General features: G+C 39.6%; 1 protein-coding gene across 1 annotated transcript in view; it reads left to right on the top strand.

The window, feature by feature from the left end:
• Nucleotides 1-27,276, top strand: part of ITGA4 (integrin subunit alpha 4) — a 94,048-nt gene that overhangs the window by 59,049 nt on the left and 7,723 nt on the right. Inside the window, exons 16-23 of the mRNA XM_047084266.1 lie at nucleotides 5,004-5,153; nucleotides 7,520-7,596; nucleotides 18,852-19,002; nucleotides 20,352-20,447; nucleotides 21,133-21,212; nucleotides 21,579-21,668; nucleotides 23,956-24,046; nucleotides 26,842-26,949. Of these exons, the coding sequence (XP_046940222.1) occupies nucleotides 5,004-5,153; nucleotides 7,520-7,596; nucleotides 18,852-19,002; nucleotides 20,352-20,447; nucleotides 21,133-21,212; nucleotides 21,579-21,668; nucleotides 23,956-24,046; nucleotides 26,842-26,949 (843 nt within the window). The remainder of the gene's footprint in view (nucleotides 1-5,003; nucleotides 5,154-7,519; nucleotides 7,597-18,851; nucleotides 19,003-20,351; nucleotides 20,448-21,132; nucleotides 21,213-21,578; nucleotides 21,669-23,955; nucleotides 24,047-26,841; nucleotides 26,950-27,276) is intronic.

Below are 27,276 nucleotides of genomic sequence, written 5' to 3'. Positions count from 1 at the left end.
CTTTAACAGGATGTTCTTTAACCTCCATGTATTTGAGGGCTTTAAATTTTTTTCTTGTGGTTGACTTCAAGTTTCAGAGTGTTGTGGTCTGAAAATATGCATGGTACGATCTCGATCTTTTTGTAGTGGTTGAGGCCTGATTTGTGACCCAGTATGTGATCTATTCTGGAAAAAGTTCCTTGTGCACTTGAAAAGAACGTGTATTATGTTTCGTTAGGATGAAATGCTCCGAATATACCTGTTAAGTCCATCTGGTTCAGTGTGTCATTCAAAGCCATTGTTTCCTTGTTTATCTTCTGCTTAGATGACCTGTCTATTGATGTAGGTATGGTGTTAAAGTCCCCTACTATTACTGATTTATTATCAGTGAGTTTAAGTTTGTTATTAATTGATGTATATATTTGGCTTCTATCAAGTTGGGGGCATAAATATTTACAATTATTAGCTCTTCTTGTTGGATAGACACCCTTTATTATGATATAGTATCCTTGATCTCTTACTATCATCTTTGGTTTAAAATCTAGTTTGTCTGGGGGCACCTGGGTGGCTCCGTCAGTTAAGCATCCAACTTTAGCTTAAGTCATGATCTCATGGTTTGTGAGTTCTAGCCCCATGTTGGGCTCTGGGCAGACACTGCTGAGCCTGCTTCGGGTTCTCTGTCTCCCTCTCTCTCTGCCCTTCCCCCACTTACACACACACTCTCTCTCTGTCTCAAAAATAAATAAACATTTAAAAAATAAATAAAGTCTTCTTTGTCTGATATAAGTATGGCTACTCCAGCTTTCTTTGATGTCCATTGGCATGATAACTGGTTCTCCACCCCTTCCCTTTCATTTTCGACGTGTCTTTGGGTCTAAAATGAGTCTCTTGTAAGCAGCATATCAGAAGGTCTTTTTTTTTTTAACAATCCATTCTGATGCCCTGTATCTTTTGACTAGAACATTTAGTCTATTTACATTCAGAGTAATTATCAATAGATATGATAGATATGAATTTAGTGCTATAAAGTTGCTGTACATTTAGATTGTCTCTGTTGCTTTCTAGTCTTTGTTGCTTTTGGTCTCTCTTTCCTACTTAAAGGGTCCCCTTTAATAATTCTTGAAGAACTGGTTTAGTTTTTGCTTGTCTTGGAAACCTTTTATCTCTCCTTCTATTCTGAATGACTGACTTGCTGAATAAAGTATTCTTGGATGCATATGTTTCCTGTTTAGCATGATGAATATATTATGCCACTCCTTCCTGGTCTGCCAACTTTCTGTGGACAGGTCTTCTGCTAACTTTATGTGTCTACCCTTGAAGGTTAAGGACCTTTTGTCCCTAACTGCTTTCAGAATTTTCTTTATATTTTTCAGGTTTCACTATGATATGTCATGGTGTTAACCTGTTTTTGTTGATTTTGAGTGGAATCCTCTGTGTCCCTTGGACTTGAATGCCTATTTCCTTCCCCCAGATTAGGGAGGTTATCAGCTATAATGTGTTCAAATAAATCTTCTATCCCTTTTTCCTGCTTTTTTTTTTTTTCTGGGACTCCTATGATACATATGTTATTGCATTTTGTAGAATCACTGATTTCCCTAAGTCTGTATCCATGATCTTACAGTTTTCTTTCCCTCTCCTTTTCAGCTTCATTATTTTCCATAATTTTATCTTCTATATCACCTATTCAGTCCTCTGCTTCCTCCATCCTTTAATCACATCCAGTCGGTTTTGCATTTCAGTTATAGCATTTGTTATTTCAGCCTGACTAGTTTTTAGGTCTCTTTCTCTGCAGCAAGTTTCTCTGGTGTTTTATATGCTTTTTTCAAGCCTAGCTAGTATTCTTATGACTGTTATTCTAAATTCTTACTTAAATATATTACTTACCTTTTTTGAGCACATCCCTGGCTGTGTTTCTTCTTGATCTTTCTTTGGGGGAGAATTCCCTGTCTTGTCATTTTATCTAGTTTTCTGTCTTTTGTGTTAATGAAAGCTTGTTGTATTTTCTGCTCCTAAGTGTAATGCTATATTAAGAAGGGGTTATACTCTGTCTAGAGCATGGTGCTTCAGGAAATGCTTCTGGTGTGAAATGCTTCTGCTGCTTTCTCCCAGATTAGTCCTCTGCAGAGTTCCTCCTTGCTTTCACTAGGGAGTGTGTGGAACTTTAACTAGGTGTGCTTTGATTTGTTTGTTAAAATAAGCCTGATTTAAAAACAACAACAACAAAAAACCTCATCCAGAAAAAGAGAAAAGGAAAAGGAACAAAAAAGAAAACAAACAAAAAACTATAAGCCTGATTCCAAAGAAAAAGAAAATAAAAAAAGATGGGAAAAAAAGAAAGAAAAGAAATAAAAAGAAGCCTGATCAAAAAAAAGGAACAAAAAACTATAAGCCTGATTCCAAAAAAGAAAGAGAGGAAAAAGACAAGAAAAAGGAAAAAAAAAAAAAAAGCACCTGCTCCTATTTCCACCAGAACTGAAACTGATACTTTAGAGTACTCTGTGATCAGTAGACTTGGTTGGAGTGTCTACGTTGGTCCTCTGGGGGAGAGGCCGGCTGTGCTGGCTCACAGAGCTGACCTAGTAAAGATGCTCCTGCAGGGTGGGGGTGGGGTTTGGTATAAGTGATTCCACCCTCCACTGGGGGCGCTGTGTTGCTCACTGAAGTCCAACCCTGCTGGTAGGCAGGGGGGAAGATGGTGTTACTCTGCTTTCTAGTCCCCAGGTCTGGAAGCTCTCACCAGCCACTGTTCAGGAAACCCTTACAGACACGCACACAATCTCCCCTCCTGTGCCCCAGACTTCCATCAGATCTTTGCACTCAACCCGTCTGTGCCTGGGCCATTGACATGCCTGGCGCCACAGCTCTTCTGTGTTTTAGTTCTAGTGCGCGGCTGGGATTCAAAACTCCAAATCTTTTTTTTTTTTTTTTTTTTTTTTTTAGTATAATTTGTCAAATTGGCTTCCATACAACACCCAGTGCTCATTCCAACAAGTTCCCTCCTCAATGCCCATCACCCACTTTCCCCACTCCTCCACCCCCCATCAACCCTCAGTTTGTTCTCTGTATTTAAGAGTCTCTTATGGTTTGCCTCCCTCCCTCTCTGTTTAGTAACTTTTTTTTTCCCCTTCCCCTCCCCCATAGTCTTCTGTTAAGTTTCTCAAGATCCACATGTGAATGAAAACATATGGTATCTGTCTTTCTCTGGCTGACTTAGTTCACTTAGCTTAATACCCTCCAGTTCCTCGTTGCTGCAAATGGCCAGATTTCATTCTTTCTCATTGCCAAGTAGTATTCCATTGTATATATAAATCACATCTTCTTTATCCATTCATCAGTTGATGGACATTTAGGCTCTTTCCATAATTTGGCTATTGCAAAACTCTAAATCTTAAAGGATTACACTCCTCTTCTCTGGAGTAGAGCCTTGCAGTGCTGTGCCTGCTGACTTTCTGTCCCAGAAAAGCAGCTGCAGGGCTGTGCAGGTGCCTGGAGTTTATGGTGAAGCACAGAGAAAAGCTGGAACCAGTTATCTACCTTCTGCACATGCTTCTATCCCCTGCTGTTGAATGGCTACTCAAAGGTGCCACCCAGGTCTTTTGTCCTTAGGAAATATATCCTTCCAAATGCACTCCAGGAAGCAGAATGTTGTCTCCCAGAGTGACCCAGGGGATCCCCATACCACTCTGTCCACTCTCAGGGGCCTCTACCCTCCTTCTCCCCAGGAGCACCGACACCCTCCTAGATCAACTCCGGTGAATGGCACGAACTTCCAGAACCTCAGAATTTGAGCTCTAATGTTGGCAAAAACTTGTGATCGTCCATTCTTCCCAATTCCCCAGTCATTGGTTTTAGGGGAATGCTTTTTTTTTGCCTAAACCCAATGGGATGCTCACACTCTCTTGCTCCTGCGCGCCTGCGCTCTCTCGCGCTCTCGCTCTCTCTCTCTCTCTCTCTCCTGTGCAGAAAGGGTTCCCTACCCTACATGGCACTATAGCTTTTCTTTCCCCCACCTCACATCTCTGCACCTCATACCTCAAATTATGAAGATTGTTCTCTTAATCCCTAGATCGATTTCCTAGGTGTTCAAAATGATTTGATATTGCTCTAGCTGTGTTCAAGGGACAAGACTAGCCCAGGGTCCCTCTACTACACTGCCATCTTGACTACTCCCTCTGTAGTATATTCTTTTTTAATGAGGAGGTTAGTGAATAATCATATTAAAAAATAATTTAAAAACTTTTTAATGTTTATTTATCTTAGAGAGATAGAGCATGAGTGGAAGAAGGGAAGAGCGAGAGGGTGACACAGAATCTGAAGCAGGCTCTAGGCTCTGTGCTGACAGCTCAACACGGGACTCAAACTCACAAACTGTGAGATCGTGACCTGAGCTGAAGTTGGATGCCTAACTGAAAATACAGGAAATAACTTTCCTACATATCATTTATAATCTATTTAGAAATATAATTGGAAAAGCTCCACAAAGAATAGCAAAGAAAATGATATATTTAATAATAAATGTAAAATCAAATGAATCACATTGAATTAAAACGTTACTGAGAGATATAAAAAGAAAACTTGAATAAATTGTAAGAGATCTCTTATTTCTACAGGTCTGCTACACAGAAATGTTAAATAGACTAAAATGTTGATTAGTTCTTTGAAATGATTTACAAAGAATTTGTAATGGAAAAAGCTTATGATATAATGTCAGGTGAAGACAGGTATGCCAAGAAAATATCACAAAAGTATATCCAAATGTAAAACTATGTAACTATTACAGGATGGATAGGTTTTTTTTTTTCTATTTTTACACTTTTTGTGTCTTTTCCAATAAACATAAATGCTTATGGAATGTGGAAAAAAACCCACATTCAATGTATTTTAACAATTTAGATGAAAGGGTAAATAGCTTGTTTACCTTTCCTATGTTTGGCCTTAATGCAGGAAAAGAGGAGCTTTATGTCTATGTTTTTTGATTCACATGCTTATTCTGATTTCTAACTGATGGTTTTATATTCCCTTAGAAAGATGTGCGGGACATCCTCACCCCAATTCAGATTGAAGCTGCTTACCACCTTGGGCATCACGTCATCAGTAAACGAAGTACAGAGGAATTCCCCCCACTTCAACCAATTCTTCAGCAAAAGAAAGAAAAAGACAGAATTGAAAAAACGGTAAGAATATTTTCCTTTGTTCCAAACATTATGTGCATATAACTCAGTTTTTGAAATATTGCATAATTCTGGGGAAATGAATTCTCTTTCTGAATTCTTTAAAATTTTTTAGATCAATTTTCTTAATATACGGAGAGATTTATGCTGTGCCTTATTTTCCACTTTTCTTTACTTTTTATACTCCCTTTAGGATATTGAGCTCTGAGTGTGTTTCCATATGCATTTAGTTCAAGAAACGGTTTCCCATATACATGAGATGTTAATTTTCCCTCCTTGATACTTTCATATTCAACTATAGGCTTTTTAGCCACATCCCAGGACCCATTGCATTTTGAGATGGATCCTGCATTCTAACCAGTGGGCTGCTTTTTCTAGTGTATCCCCTAATAGCTCCGTTTCACTGGCAGATTGTTTACTCCCAGGAGTCCAGTTGTTCGGACCTTTACTGTCCAACGTGTCATCAACAGGATGTTTGGAGGCATGTTTTAAAGCATTTGCTAATGGCACACAGTGTAAAAGGCAGAAGTGACATTTATTATTTTTTTAAATATGAAATTTATTGCCAAATTGGTTTTCATACAACACCCAGTGTGCTCATCCCAACAGGTGCCCTCCTCAATGCCCATCACCCACTTTCCCCTCCCTCCCACCCCCATTCAACCCTCAGTTCTCAGTTTTTGTTTTTTTTTTTTGTTTTTTTTAAATTTTTTTTTTCAACGTTTTTTTTATTTATTTTTGGGACAGAGAGAGACAGAGCATGAACGGGGGAGGTGCAGAGAGAGAGGGAGACACAGAATCGGAAACAGGCTCCAGGCTCCGAGCCATCAGCCCCGAGCCTGACGCAGGGCTCGAACTCCCGGACCGCGAGATCGTGACCTGGCTGAAGTCGGACGCTTAACCGACTGCGCCACCCAGGCGCCCCAGTTCTCAGTTTTTAAGAGTCTCTTATGTTTTGACATTTAAAGGGCTAGTTCATATCCTGTTTAGAGTAATTGCCCTTAAGTCACCTGAAGATACTCGAGATTACAATCATTGCTCTCTAGAATACTAGATCAAATGAACATAACTTAAGAGCAAGTTTTCTTGATACTCTTATGAATATAATTGTGGAAATCAGTGTTTTCACTCTTCTTTTGAGCTTCAATTGTCAATATCAACTATTTTTAAATATGTTTAATAATGAAAAATTCAATATTGTAAGTACACAAGCCAAAACCTTAGCAATTTATAGTTACGTTAGAATAATCTGCATTTTGGGGGGCACCTGGGTGACTCAGTTGGTTAAGCATCCAACTTCAGCTCAGGTCATAATCTTGCAGTCCGTGGGTTCGAGCTCCGCATCCTGCTCTGTGCTGACAGCTCAGAGCTTTAGATTCTGTGTCCCTGCCTCTCTCTGCCCCTCCCCCACTCATGCTCTGTCTCGCTCTCTCAAAAGTAAATAAATGTTAAAGAGAAATTAGAATAACCTGCATTTTGATTTTTAGAACAACCTGCTTTACAAGTAAAAGTGGTAGGAAAAATATCACATTTACCTCATCATTTAGAGAAAGATTTACACTTCCCTTCTGCTTCCCCAGGCTGAGGTAGTCTGTGGTCTGACACCCTATCTGACAACATGCTAGTCATTTCCCATTTAATGAACCTAGCTCCTTCTCTGACTTTGTAGATTTCTGTCAGCATCTTTCCCTTTTTACCTGTTCCTCTTAGCTTCCTTTTTATCTCTCTCCACTTTTTCCTCTATCTTAGACCTCAGGTCTTCCCACGTACCTCTTAGTATCTCTGGGTCCTATTAAAATGTTCCAAGTTAAATAAGTTCTGGAACCCTTAGGATAGACTATAATTTAATTTAGCTCCAGGTGTCCTCCAGTAAAATTTCTAACTTTCTACATTTTGCTGTTTTCACTAAATGGAGGCTCACCTCCCATCACCTGTGAAAAGTGCATGCCATGCTTCTTAGTCATAAGTGGGATCGCACAGTAGCACCAGCAAATTGAGAGGAATTCGGCGAAGGACCCTGGCAGCACAGGCTTTAAATACCTACCTAGGGTACTACCTCAGTCTGCTTAAACTCATTTTTTTATAGCAATTATAGAAGAAACACTAATCTTTCCATTTAACACATCTAGGCTTTATGTTAACCTGTTGGAAGAACTTGGTACCTTTTAGTCCTGCAGTTACTTCTCATTGGAACTGTGACTAATTCTCAAATCAAACTCCGAAAGGGACAAAATGAGGTGTTCATCAATTTTATTTCACTTTTCTCGTGTACTACAGATGGCAATTTCTTTCTTAAAAAAAAAAAAAAGCATAGAAGCATACCTCCTTATTAAAGTAACATAAAAAATACTGTTCTGTTTTACTTCCAGATAAATTTTGCAAGATTTTGTGCCCACCAAAATTGCTCTGCTGACTTACAGGTTTCTGGGAGAATTGGATTTTTTAAGTAAGTGTAGTTTCCTGTTCCTCACTGAGATGGGTAACGGGTGTGTGCTTGTCTGTTCTGAAGAGACTAATCCTTGGGGATTAGAGGCATTCAATGAATTGAACAACATTCTGCTGAGAGAGATGAAGGGGTCTGTATATCCCTCCCTGAACATATATACTCAGAGCTAACCACTTTTTGAAAGAATGAGAATATGTGAGCACCAAGGTTTTAATCTTTTACTGACCACTCAGGAGATATTTCAGGATTTAATTGTGCCTTGGGTTATCATTATTGTAGTTATGTTTTAGACATTGTAAGTGCCTGTTAATAGAGTTTAGGTGGCAAAACGGGCTAACATCCACTAACATAAGGATTAGTTTTTTTTATCATCCACAAACTGGTTACATAAGTCAGACTGATGTACAAAAAAAAGAAATACCTAAATGTATATATGACACATTTGAAAGGGAATAAACCACTTTGCTTCTCTAAATTCATGGATGGGGGGACAGTAAAAAGAAAATACATGTATCATGCCAAGAATAATGCCTCCACAAGACATAGTGAAAATTAGATAAAGGTTGCTTGCTTTTACTATTTTATCATGGGAAATAAGCCACTGCAACTTTGTATCCTGTCTAAATACCTTATTTGGAAATTGCTCTGTGTACTAGAGGGAAGATAGGAGAAATGAGGACCAGAGAGAGAGAATCTAAACTTAGGTTGAAGGCTCACTGTGTACAGGAAGTGAAAGAGGAATCAGTGGCAGGACAGGGAAACGGTAAACGATTTTGTGGAGGTAGGGATAGAAAGGAAATAAGTTTAATTGGGGCATGTTGAATCTGGTGCGATTTCCATATATGCAGCTTTCCTCTTGAAAATCTAGTTCAGGATTGTATTTGGAAGTCTTCTCCCATTAGCAGTTTGTGAGCATGCGGGGCTCGGGGGTGGGGAGATGCCTGGAGATGGGAATTTCAGAGAAAAGAACCAAGGATCAAGTTGGGGAGGAGTCAATTTTATTTAAAGATCTTAACAAGAATAGCAAGTCCCTGGGGGGAAACTGAAGAGGTATCTTTGGAGAACTAAGAAGAGAACCAAACCCATCGTGAAATAGCCAATGGAGAATATAGAAAGAGGGATTTAATACCGTAAAATTTTGTAGAGAGATCAGATACCACAATGCCTGAGGAAAGGTCATGGGAATTGGCATTTAGAACGGGACTGGCGGGTGAGAAAAGGCTGTCCCTGGCAAATTGTGAGATGGGAATTTCATTGCAGTAGTAGGCAGTCAGGTCTTAAGGGAAAAATAATATACCGGGGACGAGTAGTTTCAACTGAAGAATTTTTATGTAGTGATGAAATCTGTTATTTATTTAATCATGGAAAAACATGAACACGCGTGAGGGTCAAAGGCAGAGGAAAGACTAAATCCAAGAGAGAAATGTTCTTAAAACCAGGGGGCACTTTTCAGACTCGACCTGAACTCTCCTCTGAAACATCTGACAGCCGCTCACTTCACCTTTTGCACATCTTTCGCTTTAAGTTCCATGTTGCCATAGAACTCGCCTTCTGCTCCTACTTCTCTAGCTTTTTCTCAGTTGTTTTTGGAGGATCCATGCTTTTGGCTCTCCTGGGTTCCTGGACCATTCTCTCTCACCCCTTTCTCACACTCCCATATTTTCCCTGGGTAATCTTGCCCACAGCTGTGACCTCCCCTGGCCTGTCTACACTGCTGTTGCTCAGTATCTCAGAGTTCCACACCTACACTGGCAACTGTCCACTAAGACAGGTCCTGTTGGGGACCCAGTCACTGTCTACCAATGACACACCGATAGTTACCAAGGCCAACAACCTGGAGCTCAGCCTGAATTCTTCTCTTTTATCCCTGAAACACAATAAATTACTTAGTTCTGTGATACTACCACCTAAAGGTGTATTTGTTAATCTGTCCTACTTTTCTATCTCTACCACTATTGTTCCAAACCAGGCGCTCAATATCCTCCCTGGATCACCAGGCTTTCCCACTTTCTGGCCTTTGGGCCTCTGGTTTTGTATTCTAGTTCCTCTACCTGGGGTGATTCCAGAGTGTGAGCTTTCTGACATAAACTCCCCAGTGTTGTTAGCAATGCTGCATGACTTTTTTCCATTGATGGCAGGATACTTCAGAGTTGCTTGGCCCTGCATGCTTCCCTGAGCCTCTGTATCTTTTTGTTTCTCCCACTTACCTACCTGATTAATTCTTATTTACCTTATAAATCTCAGCTCTTTTCTAGGTAAAGCCCCCTTTGTCTCCAGCTACCCGAACCCAAGTCCTCCTGTGACCCTGGTCCCACTGCACTTAGGCTCACCACCATTACTGTCTGTCTCCACGCTATCCTGTGAGCTGCATCAAGGCAGGTTTCTGGCTTTTCATCCCAGTGCTCCCAGTGTCTAACACAGTGCCTGGAATGCTACAGGTGACTAATGGCTGTTTGCTGAGAACAGAGCAAGGGCCTAAGGAAACAGTATGTAATGCGGTCAGACTCAGATGCAGGAGTTCGCCTTAGAGAGAAGTTAAGATTCTCCTTACCCTGAGCTAAGAAATTGTGAAAAGGTGCTTGACAATAGACTAAGAGAGCTCTGTGCGGAAGGAAGGGAAATGCAGAGAATTCATGGATGGCCAGAATATAAAGGGAGTTTATGTATGGAAAGCGAAGGCTTTGAGAAAAGACTTGAGAACTTGAAGGGAATGGGAAAAGATTCAAACGAGCTGTTAGGATAAATGGGATAGGAATGAGTAAAAAGGTTGACAAACAGTGTTGAGTACCCTGCTGGGGTGGGATCACATATGGCAGAGAATAAATTAATTCTTTTCACTTAGTCAATGCCAGTATAGCCTTGAGCATCCACAGTTGAGGGCCAAGAAGCCCTAACCTATTTGATTTATAATTGGACTTTATACTTAAATTATCCAGATTATCTGTTCAAAGAGCCCAAAAACAATGACTACTAACTACTTTGTACCCCAGCATGTAATGTGGTGCCTTTGTTGAATTATTAGATGAATAATTTACAACCTTCCCATTCATGTATTTATTTTCTTTGTCAAACGCTTAGTTTTCTTAGTGTTTTTGCTGTCACCGGCCTTTGATAAGAAGAGCTGTGTGGGGGAAAGCTTATCTAAGCTATAAGTAAGTCATGTTTTCATTTTCATAAATCAGACACTCCCATTGTCCCTTTTGTCACCTTTCTCTGCAACCACTCTGGCCGATGAAAAAATGGGGCGTTGAAGTTTATGTGAAAATATCACCATGGATGCTTCTTTCCTGAAGAATGAAAGTACATCTTAGTGAATTAAGATATTCTGTCACAATAAATTATATTACCTACTTTACATTTTTAATTTGAAGTGATCATTTTTCTTGAAATCTATCAAGTTTATTGTGATTTTAAATGGCAGCCAGGGAAGGATAAGGCAGTGTTTCTGAAGGTGTGGCCTTTGAGTCACCTTTATGAGAATCACCTGTAATGCTTATGAGAAATGGAGTTTTCCAGGCCACACACCATCCAAATAGGAATCTATGGGTGCCAGGCCAGACATGTTCAGTAGTCATAGGGCTACGAGTGTTTCTTATCAAACTAAAATGTGGGCAGCGATGTTGTAGTTGAGTTTCAGGTTCGGAGTCAAACTAACCTGGTTCAAGTGGATCTACCATTTACTAGCTGAATGACCTTTTTAGAGAAGACTTATCAGTTCTGTAAACCTCTTTCCTCATTGATAAGAAAGTAAAATCATACCTACTCTACAAGGTTGTTTTAAGATAAAATGCAGTGATACGAACCGAGGGCATAGCACAAAGCCTGGAATACATAAAGGTTCCTAACAGTTATTGTTGATAACATTGCTGTTGGCATACGTACAGCCTTTGGTTAAAAAGTTAGGGCATCTGGTTGGCTCAGTCGGTTAAGCTTCGGACTCTTGATTTCAGCTCAGGTCATAATCTCACAGTTTGTGAGATCCAGCCCTGCCTCAGGCTCCATACTCACAGCAAGGAGCCTGCTTGGGATTCTCTCCTCCCTCTGACCCTCTCTGGGTCACCTGCACATGCTTTCTCTCTCTCTCTCTCTCTCAAATGATAAAAAAAACATAAAAATTTTTAATTAAAAAAAAAAGTTTTAGTTTTGTGATAAAATGAAATAGTGCCAAAGAATCCTAAGCATTTTCCACATATGTACTGGTTATTTGCCCAAAGTTTAATGTCTCTTTATGTCCCAAGAAAGCCGCTGATTGACTGGGTCAGAAGTTGTTAGTTTCACGAGGTTTGAGGTAGCAAGGATGTCAGTGTAAGGTATAAGTCCCACATCTTTTGTACCAACTAGGAAAGTTACAGGCTGTTTCTGTTAGGTAAATGATAACTTGAGAAATTTTCAAATGAAAACTCTTAATTAACTTTTAGGCCCACAATGAAAGGTTCTGAAAATTGCTTTGCATTATAACAAACTCTGTGCTATCAGACAGAAATATGCCTCTCTCACCTAGAAGTCCCCTCTCCCTCGTTGGTAATAGTAAGCACACGTGACCACTCGTTCTATATGTTCCCCTGAATATAACCCCACTGATACTAACGGTGTTCATGTGCCTCAGAGCTAGAAACCTGCTTTAGCTAAATGCATTTATTTCCTCAGTAAAGAACATGAGTTGTGAGAACTGTGGTAGCAGACTGCCTAGAGCAAACTATATAGCACACAGGCACACTCTGTCTCATGTCTTCATTAAGTGGAGGCTTCCCCCAAATGTCTAAATTCTCAGGACAATAAACTCCAATCAAATGGGCTTGCACTGCAAAATGATCAACAAGGATGGTTTTATCAAGATCACAAATCTAATAGCAGGTATTAGCCATCACATAGGCTGTTTCAAATCCAGCCTTTCATATAGATTACTGATACAAATGACACTGCTTCCCTTGTCTACCTCAGTCATGTGTCCCAGGCAAGTGGTGTAGCTTTTCCTGAGCAAGTGCATTCATATCAGTTAGGAATGCATTTCACTGCAAGTAAGGATACTTGATGAATAGTGCCTTAAACAAGGAAGGCACTTAATTGTTTTGCATAAGAAGCAGAAGGTGGTGGGGCGCCTGGGTGGCTCAGTCGGTTAAGCATCCGACTTCAGCTCAGGTCATGATCTCGCGGTTTGTGAGTTCGAGCCCCGCGTCGGGCTCTGTGCTGCCAGCTCAGAGCCTGGAGCCTGCTTCAGATTCTGTCTCCCCCTCTTTCTGCCCCTCCCCTGCTCATGCTTTGTCTCTCTCTCCCCAAAATAAATAAATATTAAAAATAAATAAAGCAGAAGGTGGCTGCAGATTAAATGGGCAGCTAGCAAAATTGGGACATGCATGGTTATCTTTCTAGTTCTCTTGGCTTTTCCCTCACGGTCACCCCATGGCCGTAGCAGCACCTAGATTCCCAACAAGAGAAAAGGGGCAAGAGTAAAATTCTGGGTCCACTTGAGGCTGCCTTTCTAGGAAGGGAAGCATCTTTACAGATTTCTTCTTCTGTTTGAGACCTTGTCACATGCTCATCCCTGAATCTGTCCTGGTGGAAGAATGGAATCATCATGACCTAGATCAATCATAATTCATTCCCTGAAGCTAAACTAGGGGCTTCTCTTCTGCAATTTCAATGGAATACAGCCTTCTGCCTGAATAATCTGGGGTTCTTCTAGCAGCTAAGAAGGAAAATTACTGTTGGGTGGACAGTGGGCAATGCACAGCATCTGCCACTATGCTGTTTGTCCCCAAAAGAGCAAGTCTAACAAAATTGTCTGTTTTTAAAACGGAGATGGTAGGAATATATGCTTCACTGATCTCAGAGTTTTAGAAAGATGAATTACATGCTTTATACATGAAAACATGCTAATTACTAACTGTATCTTCCAATCTGTGTTCTTCTGCTGTACCTCTTGGGACATCAATGAGTTTGCCCCTATTCAAATGCAATCTTCTTAAATGTCAGTTAACTGATATATTGTGGTTGATGAGAATTTTCCAGTATTTTCTTTTTTCCTGAAGTCAGTAGTAAAGAAAAAGCGAGGATGATTTGTCACATGGACCTATAGGCCACTTGCTGCAGGCTAGGTTTTTGTCAAAAATAAATGAGTCCTGTACCTTGACACAAGTACATTATCAGTTTACAATTAGATTTTGTTCTAACATCTTGATTAAAAACACGTTAGCTATGAAGCATTAATTCATTCTATCAAGGCAAACTGCATTCATTATACTAAGACTTGAGGAAGATTTCTTATAAAATAATACTCAGGGAAAACAGAGCCTCGTGCTGAAATACACCATTTTTCTATCTTTCCTCTTTCACTTATTAAGTTATGATTCTGTATGTACACAGTACCTTGATTTGTTTAAATTATGTGGGTTCTCGGCTGCTTTGTAAATTTCAAGTGTGCATTATGCACGTTTTAATGAAGAATGAGCTACGATTCCCGGGGAAAGCTCTGGTTCAGCCTTGTCGCACTTCCAGATGTGCACCTGGTCCTTTATTATGTCTCACATAAAAAGCTGGTGGGTATCTTTCTGACGGCACCTTGTTAATGAATCAAGATACAGTAAGATGTATATTAAAAAAAAAAGAGAGTAGAGTTGTAATTATGGTAATGTGGCAAAATAGCTTAAAAATGGAAAATAAACCAGGAGTATAGCCGCTGAAATGTGAACATTGTGTTTCTCTTTAATTTGCTGTTGTCTTGGAACCTAGCTGCTTATGCAGTACTTTCACCTTCTGTTGCTTGTCTAAGTGCCAACTTCTTTCCCAAAGGTGTTCAGTGACTAATGCTTTGGGTACAAGCCAGAATATTTTATAAATGTCTATTTCTAGGCAGCTCTTCTACAAGTCTTAATTAAACTTTAATGTCAAGCTGAAGTTTACTTTTAGAACCTCCTAGGCTCCTGTAGTTGTGACGGGACTGTAGAGCAGTGGGGGGTAATGTAGGGCAGCCGTGCTCTCCCACCTTCCCTCTCTGCCCTCTAACAGCTCCACCAAGCAGACGTGTACTTACGTAACGTAAAGGTTTACGCCATAAGAGTGATCAGTCACAGGCATTCCCTAAGATGGTGGGAAAAATGGAGCCTGCTGCCACAGAGTGGCATTCTCCCACCTGAAATGGTAGCCATGGTTTAGAGTGACTGTTTTGTTTAGTTGATACACATCCTTGCAGAAAAGCTCCAACTTCTCAAACCCAGGGGTTAGAAACTAGAGATGCTACGTATGAACATGTTCCTCATTCCCTTCTCCTCAATGTCTCCCGAACCAACCAAGGAATTATGAGGTCTGAGGCATTGTTTTCTCTGATGCTGCATCTGATGCCATCCGAAATAACAAAGCCTTTGTTATTGCCAGAATAATACAGATTTTAAATATAGTCATATTATGTTGTATGCTTATTTTGAAACTAATGGTATTTCTCAGTCAGATTGGTCTGTGGTATAGCCAGCAAACTTTTTCCATGAAGGGACAGATAGTAAATACTTTAGGCCCTGTGGGACAAAGGTCTGTGTCAGCTACTCATCTCTGCCATCATAGTGCAGAAGTGGCCACAGATGAATGAGCATGGCTGTATTTCAGTAAACCTTTATTACAGAACCAGACAGGGGCCCAAATTTGGCCTGTAGGCAGTTTTTGAAACCGTACTCTATGGGATGTTGGCTTTTTACATGACAGTTCTGTGGTACATTTTTTATTTATTGATACACTATAATTCCCTATATTTTATTAAATATAGTTTGTTGGTATAATTTAAGATGGTTGCCAAACTTAACCAGATTTGGAAATTTTCAAGAGTTAATCCTGGATTAACAAACTATAGCAGTCTGCTCAGAGACAGACTAACCCAAAAGAATTATATTTATATGTTCACCAAAAGACAATAGCTCCAGACTAGGATTGCCCAAATTCCCAATGATAATTGAATGGATAAATAAAATGTGGTATATTTACAAACTGCAATGTATACACCAGAGAGCATAAACAGTTTAGAACTCCATGCATCAATAGAAATTAATGTTACAAGCAAAATTTTAAGTACAGAAAGCCTGATATTTAAAAATTCTCTGTGATTCCACTTACATGAAATAAAAAACTGGGCAAAGCCAGTCGATACTAATAAAAGGAAGATGATGGGTGGGGACAATAACTGGAAAGGAGGGGGGCAGGATATCCTATTCTGCCGTTAATATGTCTTCTTGATGTGGGTGCTCCTTTCTTCAATGCATTCAGTTTATAAAAATTACTGAGCTGTGCTCTTAGGATATGCATATTTTTCTCTTTGTACTATCGTGATAAGTAAGTGTAAAATGAAGAAAAAATCAGGATGAGAGGGGAAGAATTTTTAGGTATAAGTGAACTGTCTAACTTCTTAGAGCTATACCATTTGAAGTTAAAGAATACGGAGAAGTGTCTAAAATTTGCCCATTCTGAGGTTCATAAAAATAATTCTCAAAAATCATACTCTTTCCAGTATTGATCTTGCCATTAATGTATTGGTCAATTCACAATTGTATTGCCACTACAATGTCAGTTGTGTGATGGGGTACAGATCATGTGAATGTAGTAGATGTTTACTTAATGAAACACTTAGAATTCACAGAACACAGAACCATGACTGTAACTTGGTAGAATTTATCATGATGAGTTAATGAACTTTTTACAAACATGTATCCAGCATTTTCTCCACTCTTTTCTTTAGTGTTACCCAGTCCTTTTTAAATGTTTGATACAGTTGTATACCACGCATATTTTTTGAACACTAGTTATGTTTGCAGGCTCTGAGAAAGCAGTGGTAATCATGATTTAGCATCTTCTGTCTAGGAGAACTTATTCTAGTGATGACAAAAGCCAAACCATGCGAAAATACTTCCTTATAGGGGTGCCCAGTGTGCTTTGGGAGAGGGAGAAGCTGCTTCCGTTAGGGAGAATGCAGTGCTGAGTGATAGGGGTTAGCACTGAGTATCCACGGGAAAAACTTCTGAGAACTAGTAACACTGACACTTCACTGAGTCTTGAACATGAACAAATCACCCAGAGACGTGAAGAGGGAAGGTGTTAAAGGCAGAGAGAGAGCTTCACAGAAGGTACAGAACGCAGGTGTTTGGATACCTGTTTGCAGTTAAGTATGGCTCAAGCAAAGGAATGAGTTGTGCAGAGTAGTGAGGCCTCATGTGCTGTACTAGTAAATTAGCACTCTATCTTGAAGGCACTGAAGGACATTAAGTGGGCCTATGACGTTATCAAGTTTGTTTTCTTTTTTTTTTTTTCAATATATGAAGTTTATTGTCAAATTGGTTTCCATACAACACCCAGTGCTCATCCCAAAAGGTGCCCTCCTCAATACCCATCACCCACCCTCCCCTCCTTCCCACCCCCCATCAACCCTCAGTTTGTTCTGTTTTTAAGAGTCTCTTATACTTTTGCTCTCTCCCACTCTAACCTCCTTTTTTTTTTCCTTCCCCTCCCCCATGGGTTTCTATTAAATTTCTCAGTTTGCTTTCTGTAAAGTGACCCTCCCTGGCAGTGTGAAAACTGGATTGGAGAAGGAGGACTTGAGAAATCAGTTAAGGGTATAATCCACATTAAGTCATGTTCAATCATGAAGTTTTCATACCTTTATATTAAAAAAAAAAAGTACTCCCAAATTAAATCTAAATAATCAGAATGGCAGAAAAAAAAAGAAGCGACATGCCTTTGCTACCCTCAGGCAAAAGTGGTTCCTGCCTTGGTTTCCCAGAGCTGCTTATTCACAACTCCTTTCCATGTATTTACAATATTTGTTTAAATTTTGTTTATACATCTGTCCTTTACTGTATATGCTCTATAAGGGTGGGAATTTATTTTTGTATCTGGAATAATGAATGTCATGATTATATAGGAGCTTTCAATTACAGTTGATCAGTCATTCATGTGTCTTCACAGCATAAATTTTGAAACCTGTTCTTAAACTCTGTTCCCAGACACGCTTTGTTTGAAATCAATTCAGCAATAACTATTAAATGCAGACTATATGTTTAGTTTATCCAAACACTAATCTTCTATACAGATGTTGATTAGAATGATACAATGTAAACATGGGGAAACTTTCTCTCGTACTAGGTGAATATTTACCTTTGTAATTGTTAGGATTACCCTCACCTGATGCTTTGCCTTGGGTCACATCCTTCACTGGTTAAAAATTACTCAATATCTAAGAATGTCTGTCTTTAAGGAGAGATTATAGAATCATTGTGTACAAGTTTTCTTTGACTCTTCTAATTCTCTAATTGGTAGAGAGACTGGGCTGTGCAGACATTTACCTTGAGACTTTAGAACATTCCTGCTGTGATACTTTGAATCAGTTCCTTAAGCCTCAGGTTTTTTATATATCAAGGTATTTTTCTGTGGATTTCGTGGACTGTGCATGAGCCAAACCTCAGGTTTTTTATATATCAAGGTATTTTTCTGTGGACTTCGTGGGCTGTGCATGAGCCAAACCTTCAGTAATAGTAATTATTACTATTACAGACGGTGACTGAGGCTTAAAAATGCTAAATGACCTCCTACCACCCAAAAGAACTAGGCCAGAGCCAGAACTTGAACTCACTCACTCCTATGTCTAGATTCACAGCAACCTTCTCTTTCCAGTTCACGGGACGATGAAGCATGGCTGCAGTTCTGTGTTTAACTTGGTCTGGTTATTGGTAGAGGTGGCCAGCCTGCCTTAAGACATTGAAGGTAGCGCGACAGACTGTAGTGGCACCCACTTGCTGGGCCTGGCGGTCCTTTTCATGCGCTGTGCTCATTCCACCGAAACATCCTCTATTTTGGTGGAGGTAGTCTCTCTCTTCTCCTTTTCTCCTACTACTCCCCATTTCCCCCTTCGGTCTGGGCAACAGCTAGTTCAGTGTCTTTCCAAGGGTAAAGAAAGAAAAGAAATAAACATCTTCACTTTTGGAAAAAAAAATACTGTGAAATATGAGAAAAATCTGTTAAAGTATAGAAGAAGTGAAACAGAAAATGTAAAGCAGATTTGCTTAATTATAACTAATTAAAAATAACAAACTTCCTGGGTAATAGTTGGCTGAATTTATCTGAAACATGAGAAATTGAGTTCTTTCGAGCATGAATTTGCATCTACTTGCGTGAGATCATCTCCCCATGGTGTTTTTCTAAATTAGTATTGTATGTTCAGGATAAACGAGGAGATGGGATTTTTATTTCCCAAACAAGAACTAAATATTAACGTCAATTTTCAGGCCACATGAAAATAAGACCTATCTTGCTGTTGGAAGTATGAAGACCTTGATGTTGAACGTGTCCTTGTTTAATGCTGGAGATGATGCGTACGAAACGACTCTGCACATCAGACTCCCCTCCGGTCTTTACTTCGTTAAGATTTTAGATCTGGTAAGTTTCAAAAACCACAGTCGCATTCGTTTTTTAAAGTGTAAATGGTATACTCCATTTCATCAATGTTAGGCCTAAATATTTGGGGTAGATGCAGGACTTATCACTCAAGCTTCCATTGATTTTTGAGACTTCGTTCATGCTCCTGATCAAAATGACAAGTTCCTTGGGATCTGAGATCAAAAGAGCTTCCTGCTTCCAAATGCTACTGTGTGAGAGACGCAACTGTCCAATTGTCCAAGCAAGTTGTTCGGGTGCCATTGCTTTTCTCACAGATGACATGCTCATTTGGTGCTACGATCCTGCTCTTCTTGGCTGGGGTCCCTGCACAGGCAATATTGGTCCTCTAAGCTGGGCTCCCATAGTTACTGCTCTTCATTTTAAGTTCACATGCCCAGTATTGTTCCCAAAGAACTTCCAACAAATACTGTACAACCAGCAGTCTTCCACAAATTCTGACATCTTGGTGCCAACCAGATCACAGGCAATTTCTCTTTTCCTACAAGAGTTTGAAGCACCTAGAGACCTGTTCTTACCACCATGCCTCAATCGTCAACACTTAAATCCATCATCCAGGCATTAATAAGGTTGATTTCAAAGGGAAAAGCCTGTCACTTTCTCTTTTGATGTCTATCTTATCCCTTAGCAAATGTATTCCTCTCTTATCCAGAGGCCATCTCTTCAAACCAAGGACATGTAGAGAGGTCTTTGACGCCTCAGAAATAAGTTACCCTTTTCTCTAGAGCATCGGCAGCCTATTTGCAATAGTATGAGAGAAAAGTCAAATATTCAGTGTATGTGATATGTTATATAGTATATATAGTATATATACATGTCTAGTGTATATACATCTACAGTATATAGCTAACAGTGTATATTTATATACATTTCTCTGAATATTTGACTATATATATCTAATTGTGATGACCGTTATTACAATTATATACTTTGTCACATTCTCACATCTCAGACAAGAGGGCCAATGAAATATGAACTTCCTTAATTCCTTGCTTCAAGGTTTTTCAAGGAACTGGATCTTGAATTAAATAGAGAATACAAACAGGGATGAAAGCTACAGGCCCAGGAAGTATTCTGTGGAAAATTTACATGACTATTAAAATATACCAATATATGTGTATCCATGGACACACATATTTATAAATTTTTATTTACATATTTATAAATTTTATTTTTATTTCTATTTATCCCCAAAGTAAACAGAAAAAAAAGTCTTCCAGGAGAGCAAATTCTTCAGGGATGATTTTCTTTTAAAAAACCATTTTCTAACATATGTTATAAACTTCGGGTTTCCTTCTTACCTAAGCCAGTTGTTTCATTTTTCCTTTTAGGAAGAGAAACAAATAAACTGTGAAGTAACAGACAGTGCTGGCTTAGTAAAACTCGACTGCAGTGTTGGATATATATATGTAGATCACCTATCAAGGGTAAGCATTTAGCATGTTTTACTAACATGAATATAAAATATTTTCTATTTCTTCCATGTTTATGCCACATGCAAATATAAAATTTACCATTATTATTTATTTGCTTAGAGTAAGCAGCTAAGTGATGAAATAAAACTCCAACCAACTGGGCTTGAGATTTTTGAGATTGTGTTTATATTCTTGGCAATGTTCACTGAAAAAAAAATTAAAAAAAAAAGCGGGGGCACATGTTTTTGTCAAGATGGGCATGTGAATGTGTGGATCAGGATTCTGCTACCCTGTCTCACCCTTCTCCAACACTCCCCCCACCCCTCTCCACCCCAGGTGGTCCTATCTGCCAGGCATGTTACCTCTGCTATACAAAAAGGTGTTACTGGCAAGAGTCCTCACTCAAGTTGTTAAAGCATCTCTAATTTTGTCAGTCTGGACCTGCCTGTCTTTACATTTAGAGGCAGCTTTGTCTCTGAGTGTCACTTGTGGAAACGCTCTGCTTTAAAATTGCCACAAACCCAACAGCGTCCCCATAGCTCACCGCCTAAGAGAGGGGTAGTCTGTGCTTCCAGAACTTAGTCTCAAATCTGCATTCCACAGACCATAAACATTAAGGGAAATTAAAATTCAGATTATAAAAAATATTACTTCTACGTTAAAAAAAAATGGGCATGTCCCTCTCTGCGTTTTACAGATAGATATTAGCTTTCTCTTGGATGGGAGCTCACTCAGCAGAGCAGAAGAGGATCTCAACATCACAGTGCATGCCACCTGGTACGTTTCATTGTGAAAAAAAGAATTGTGCTAAAGGAAATGGACCCCTGACTTTAGGGTGTCGGTAGGGCGGGGGAGTTAGGGAGAATCATTGGAGCTGTGTTCCATTGTCTGCCGGAGAAAATTTCACTTGTGTGATCTAAGGAAAAAAAAAAATCTGTCTGTGGAGCAAATAACACTGTAAATAATGGGAGCAAATTTTTGCCAACCCTGTCATAAACATTTCTTACTACTGCATCTGCTTTTTTCTCCACTCCCCAAAGCCTCCAAGTATATTAGGTATACATGGTATGTGATTAGTTCTCTCTGAAGATGATTTTTATGCTTGATGGATTCTAACAGGGTGTCTTCTGTTTGCTTCTGTAGTGCAAATGAAGGAGAAATGGACAATCTGAAGCGTAACAAAGTGACTTTAGCAATACCTCTCAAGTATGAAGTCATGCTATCTGTTCATGGGTAAGTAAATACTAAGGCCTCCTATAAAGCTGAGAGCTGATTTTATTTTTTCATTTTTCAGATGTTGGTTTATTTTTGAGAAAGAATGAGCAGGCTTAACGCCATCAGTCCAGAGCCAGACACAGGGCTCTGTCTTACGAACCACGAGATCATGACCTGAGCTGAAATCAAGAGTCAGATGCTTAACTGACTGAGCCACCCAGGAACCCGGAAAGCAGATTTTAAATTCTGTTTCTTCTTACATTATTGGTCTAAAATATATTTAAGTTTTTTTAAGGAAAGATCCTATGCTGTTTCTGTCCCTTAGCCCAGACCTTAAGTGTTGCATTCCCTTGCTTATCTGTTCGTTATTTTCATGCACTCTATAATCATTACTGAGACTTCTTCAAACTAGTACCCAATTGGAGATTTCTTATTGGAAAAGTCCCATAAGCCTCTAGCAGGTCATGCCCAACCTTTCAGTTTTATGCTGTGCAGGCCAGGAGCCCCAGTGTGGGGCAGCATTCAATTGGAATGAATCAAGCTCAGTGGCTATGGCAAGCGTGAAGTTCAGAGAAGCATAAGCTTAGTCAAATCACCACTCTCCAGAGCCCACATCTACTTCTGTGCCAAAACGATTGAGTTATGAGAGAGCCAGCTGCAAGGTGTTCCCTGTCCACTCTCCATACCCATAAATTATGGAGTTTCTCACTTGTGGCCTCGGAGCCAGCATTCACTGGTTCCCCTCAATGTTAGTGATTGATTGTGTGGACCCTCCTCAGATCAAGAAGGAAATGTATGGAGAAAGATTTAAGGGGTATTGAGAAAACCTTTTGTGATTTTATTGGAAATGACTCAGGCTATTAGTCTTTAAAACCATTATTTTTAAAGTAATAGAAGATAGGAGATACCAAACACACAGACTGATGAGCTTTTCTTGTTGCTGTAAATAAAACCATCGCCAATCATTTTTAATCACCCATAGAGATGACATGTAATTATATAAAGAAAAAATGATGGGGCACTGGGTAGCTCAGTCGTTTAAGTGTCCAAGTTCGGTTGAGGTCATGAACATGACTTGTGAGTTCGAGCCCCACATCGGGCTCTGTGCTGACAGCTCAGAGCCTGAAGTTTGCTTCAGATTCTGTGTCTCCCTCTCTGCCCCTCCCTTGCTCATGCTCTGTCTCTCTCAAAAATAAACATTAAAAAAATTTTTTTAATAAAAATGGTGTCTGCAACTGAAAATATAGAGTATCAAGTTTGCGAGATAAAACAAGCAGAAGAAAGAGGAAGCCATTCAGGAGAGAATCTAGTGAGTCAGTGGGGAGCAGAGAAAAGCTGATGGCATATTCCTGGTTTTGAAGCCTCATCTCTCACCTCCTTTTCTTGATCCTCTTATGAGGAGTGTCCTCTATGTATGATTTTGGGCAAGAAATGTTCTGAGTATAAAACTGCCTAAATCTATAGCATTTCAGTATTTCTGTGTAACCAGTCTTTAACGTGTATTACTTCACATTAGCTGACAAATGAGGGCAACTGCTAGAGTTGGGATTCCCAAGAAAAATACTTCTTAAAGTCCACTACTGATGTATATGTCTAATCACAGGCAAAAGAATGACAACCTTGTATTCTTAACCAAAAAGTTGACCATACTTACGTTTGAACTGTTCTCCTACCTTGGGTTTCATTACAAATAGCCAGCAGGAATTGGATTAGAGAAAGAACTCCAGGGCGCCTGAGTGGCTCAGTCAGTTTAGCGTCTGACTCTTGATTTCTGCTCAGGTCATGATCCCACAATTGTGAGATTGAGCCCCATGTCAGGCTTTGCACTGATAGTGAGGAACCTGCTTGGGTTTCATTCATTCATTCATTCACTCACTCATTCACTCTCTCTCCCCACCTCCCAAATAATGAAACTTAAAAAAAAAGAACTCAAAAATAGGTAAAATAGGTTGATTTATAGGAAGATAATAGAATTGTAGGGAAAAGCTAAGAATTTGTCTCCTAATTGTCAAATTGATGTGAATCATTTGAGAACTAAGAGAGAAGGAATGGTCAGTGCTGGGAAGACAAACAGAGGATATTAGTGAGAAAGAGCACATGGCTTTCTGCTTTCATTACATTTCACTAAATTCTTATCTTACCAAGAAACCAAAAATATTCAGTGGTGCTTAGGAGGCATCTACAGTTGGGAATATAGTCTTAAATGCAATATTTAAGAGAGATGCAATAATCCAGACCAAAGAGAAAGACTGTTGATAATACCCCATCAAGTAAGACAAATCAAATTTGAATTTGTTTCTTTCAGGTTTGTAAACCCAACTTCATTTGTGTATGGACCAAAGGAAGAAAATGAGCCTGAAACATGCATGTCAGAAAAAATGAACTTCACTTTTCATGTAAGAGAAGTTGATTGTTGGGATATTTGTAACAAACTGAGAGCTTGTTCCTGCTGTATGGCTCCAGAGGACATCATATGCTGTGATGTCCCTCAGCCCAGGACCCCCATGGCTGACAGCAGCACGGTTACTCATGGACTTTCCTCCTGGGTTCTTGCTTCCCCTTGCCACCCTCCCAACCCTTATCTCTATCCTATTACTGAAGCCCACAATTCCTTACAATACAGTGGGAAGGAGCAAACACAGGAATGGAGGTAACTGCTGAAACACACAAAGTTATGGGAGGAACTGCATCCACTCGAGATGCACACAGAAATCAGGATAGGTTGAGGTGTGAATCCGTGAACTCTCTTCTTGATTCAAGCTTTTATATAAGTGCTGACATTACCCAGTAAAGGAAGCTCTTACCTCCTGCATCTCCATTTAACATCTGCTTGGTCAGCCTTTTAGGCCATAGGTAGATGGCCTGTTATAAGTGATGTGTCATTTATTAAATAATCTTTTTAAAAAGAGTATCATTATCCAAACATATTAATATAAAGCTAAACTTTTTTTAATGTTTACTGTCAGTTTTGATGCATCATGGATGGTGATAATTGGAGATAATGGCCACAAAAACATTTTTTGAACCAAAAGCACTGCCCAAACATTCTTAGAGCCATAGAACAATCTATAGAATGTCAGTGAGTCTAGATTTAAGTACATTAATATTTTGTAAGGTCATTTTTTTTTTTTTTTGGTAAGGCAGTGCTTTTAAAAATGGATATCAGAATCAGAATCACTTGAGGTACTTTTTCAAAATGCAAATTCCTGGGCCCTGCCTCAGATTAAGAGAATGACCTTGGAATCCTACTGAGTCTACGTATACCCAACTTTATGTTATACTAATGTACATCAGTGTTGAAAAATATGGCTTTCTACTTTGAAGTCCCAAGAAATGTTCCTGTCAGAGCCCAGTGGGAGTTTGTGCTCTGTTAAACTAAAACAGAAACTGCGCTAAACTCTAGAAGGTCTATTTATTAATTTATAATTAATAGGTTTTTTTCCAGTTAAATTACAGTGGAGTGACTGGGACTGGAGGTACTTTGAATCTCTAGGTTTCGTGAGGCTGTGCAAGTTTGAAAATGTTCTTAAAGGTCTCAACATTACTAGACAAAGGTGAAGAATATTTTAGGTTAGACTGATCATTTGCAGGCATGAGGAAGATGTCGTCTGAGGGTCTGGGCAGTGCTGGTTACCCACTGCTTGAAACTACCTTTTGCAAGTGCCCTGTGCCTCCAGGGCCTAGCAGTTTTCATAGGCCAGGTACACATTTGTTCTTCTAGGTCATGTGCATTCTAAAGATTACTGCAGATCTATGAGTGATGCTGTTTCATTCAGATTCTGTGGAACATCAGATATTGTATTGGTTCCATAGTTACATGCCCAGATGGCAATTATTTTGGCCCAATTTCCTTCTTCAGGGAGCTGCAATCCCAAGATTTATCAATAAAGAAATATCATCTACCTATGCATTATTCTTTATTCATTCATTTTGAGAGAGAGAGAAAGAGAGACAGAGCAAGTGGGGGAGGGGCAGAAAGAGACATGGGGCTTGAACTCCTGACCTGAGCTGAAACCAAGAGTCACATGCTTAACCGACTGAGCCATTCAGGTGCCCCATACCTATGCATTCTTTTTTTTTTTTTAATTTTAATGTTTGTTTATATTTGAGAGAGAGAGAGTGCAAGCAGGGGATGGGCAGAGAGAGAGAGGAGACATAGAATCTGAAGCAGGCTCTCAGCTGTCCGCACAGAGCCCAGAGCCAATATGGGACTTGAACTCACGAACCGTGAGATCATGACCTGAGCCGAAGTTGGACGCTCAACCCACTGAGCCACCCGGGTGCCCCCCCTCCATGCGTTATTCTTAAAAGGCTAGATGTGCATTACTATTAAAACCCAATAACCTACCCCCTTCTGATTTTCTGAGTGTATCAGCATCGTCATTACCCTGAACTAAAATATATTCTTATTCGCTTACTGTGATGATTATCCTCTCAACAAAGTGATTTTGTGAAAATAAGACTGAGAATTAGAATACCTGAGTTTTGGTCCTAATTCTTGTCACTTTTTAACCATCTTAGGCACATCATTCACATCTCTGAGACTTTTCCTGAGCTGGAGAATAATAAAACGTCAGCTCACCTCATGGGACGCTTGTGAGGATCAATCGATCATGGTTTTTTTATTTTTTTTTTTTTTAAATTTTTTTTTCAACGTTTATTTATTTTTGGGACAGAGAGAGAGACAGAGCATGAACGGGGGAGGGCCAGAGAGAGAGGGAGACACAGAATGGGAAACAGGCTCCAGGCTCTGAGCCATCAGCCCAGAGCCCGACGCGGGGCTCGAACTCACGGACCGCGAGATCGTGACCTGGCTGAAGTCGGACGCTTAACCGACTGCGCCACCCAGGCGCCCCGATCATGGTTTTTTTAGACACATAATGTCCCATACAAATGTATGCTGTTGTCTTTTTCTTTAGACTATTTCTGCAATAATTATCAGCCTGGACGTTTCGGCCTAATCAATATCAAGGAGAGGGCTAGGAATAATGAATAAATTATTAGCAAACATTTTTAAAGTTCTGGATATGGATATTCTGTCTCCTTTTGCTATGCAACTGCCAACTGCAAACCACCAGCACTATAAATGTTGCATGAAACCCATGCCTCCCCCTGAAAAATCATTGATATCTGTACCTATGTTTATGAAAAATATTAAGTTGCTAAAAGAAAAACTTTTCCTCCTTATCAGGTTATCAACACTGGCCATAGCATGGCTCCAAATGTTAGTGTGGAAATAATGGTACCAAATTCTTTTGCCCCCCAAACTGATAAGCTGTTCAACCTTTTGGATGTCCAGGTAAAAATGGGTTCTTTCCTTTAACCTAAGTAATATTGCCAAAATGGATATGTCAACGTGTTTGAGTCCCACTGTAAGCTGTGAATTCGCCATGCAATTACTGAATATACTTTGAGTGTTATACATTACATAGAACTGTGAGGCTGTAGGAACTTCTGCATTTGACGTATACAGTATAGAAAAGAACTCTGCTCTAGCATCGTCAGTGCATTTTCTTTGTGAAATGGCCCTGTGGAAGTAATTGTTGGTGAAATTCTCTATAAATCTTGAGGCTGCTGTTGGAAAATCAGTATTTCAGCCTTTTTTAAAATTTTTTTTCAACGTTTT

Source organism: Lynx rufus, unplaced genomic scaffold (genome assembly GCF_022079265.1).
Source record: "Lynx rufus isolate CCGP_SWC_20201006 ecotype Redwood Valley unplaced genomic scaffold, mLynRuf1.p SCAF_2, whole genome shotgun sequence".
NCBI classification, from domain to species: Eukaryota; Metazoa; Chordata; class Mammalia; order Carnivora; family Felidae; genus Lynx; species Lynx rufus.
This window is presented reverse-complemented; position numbering and strand designations above follow the sequence as displayed.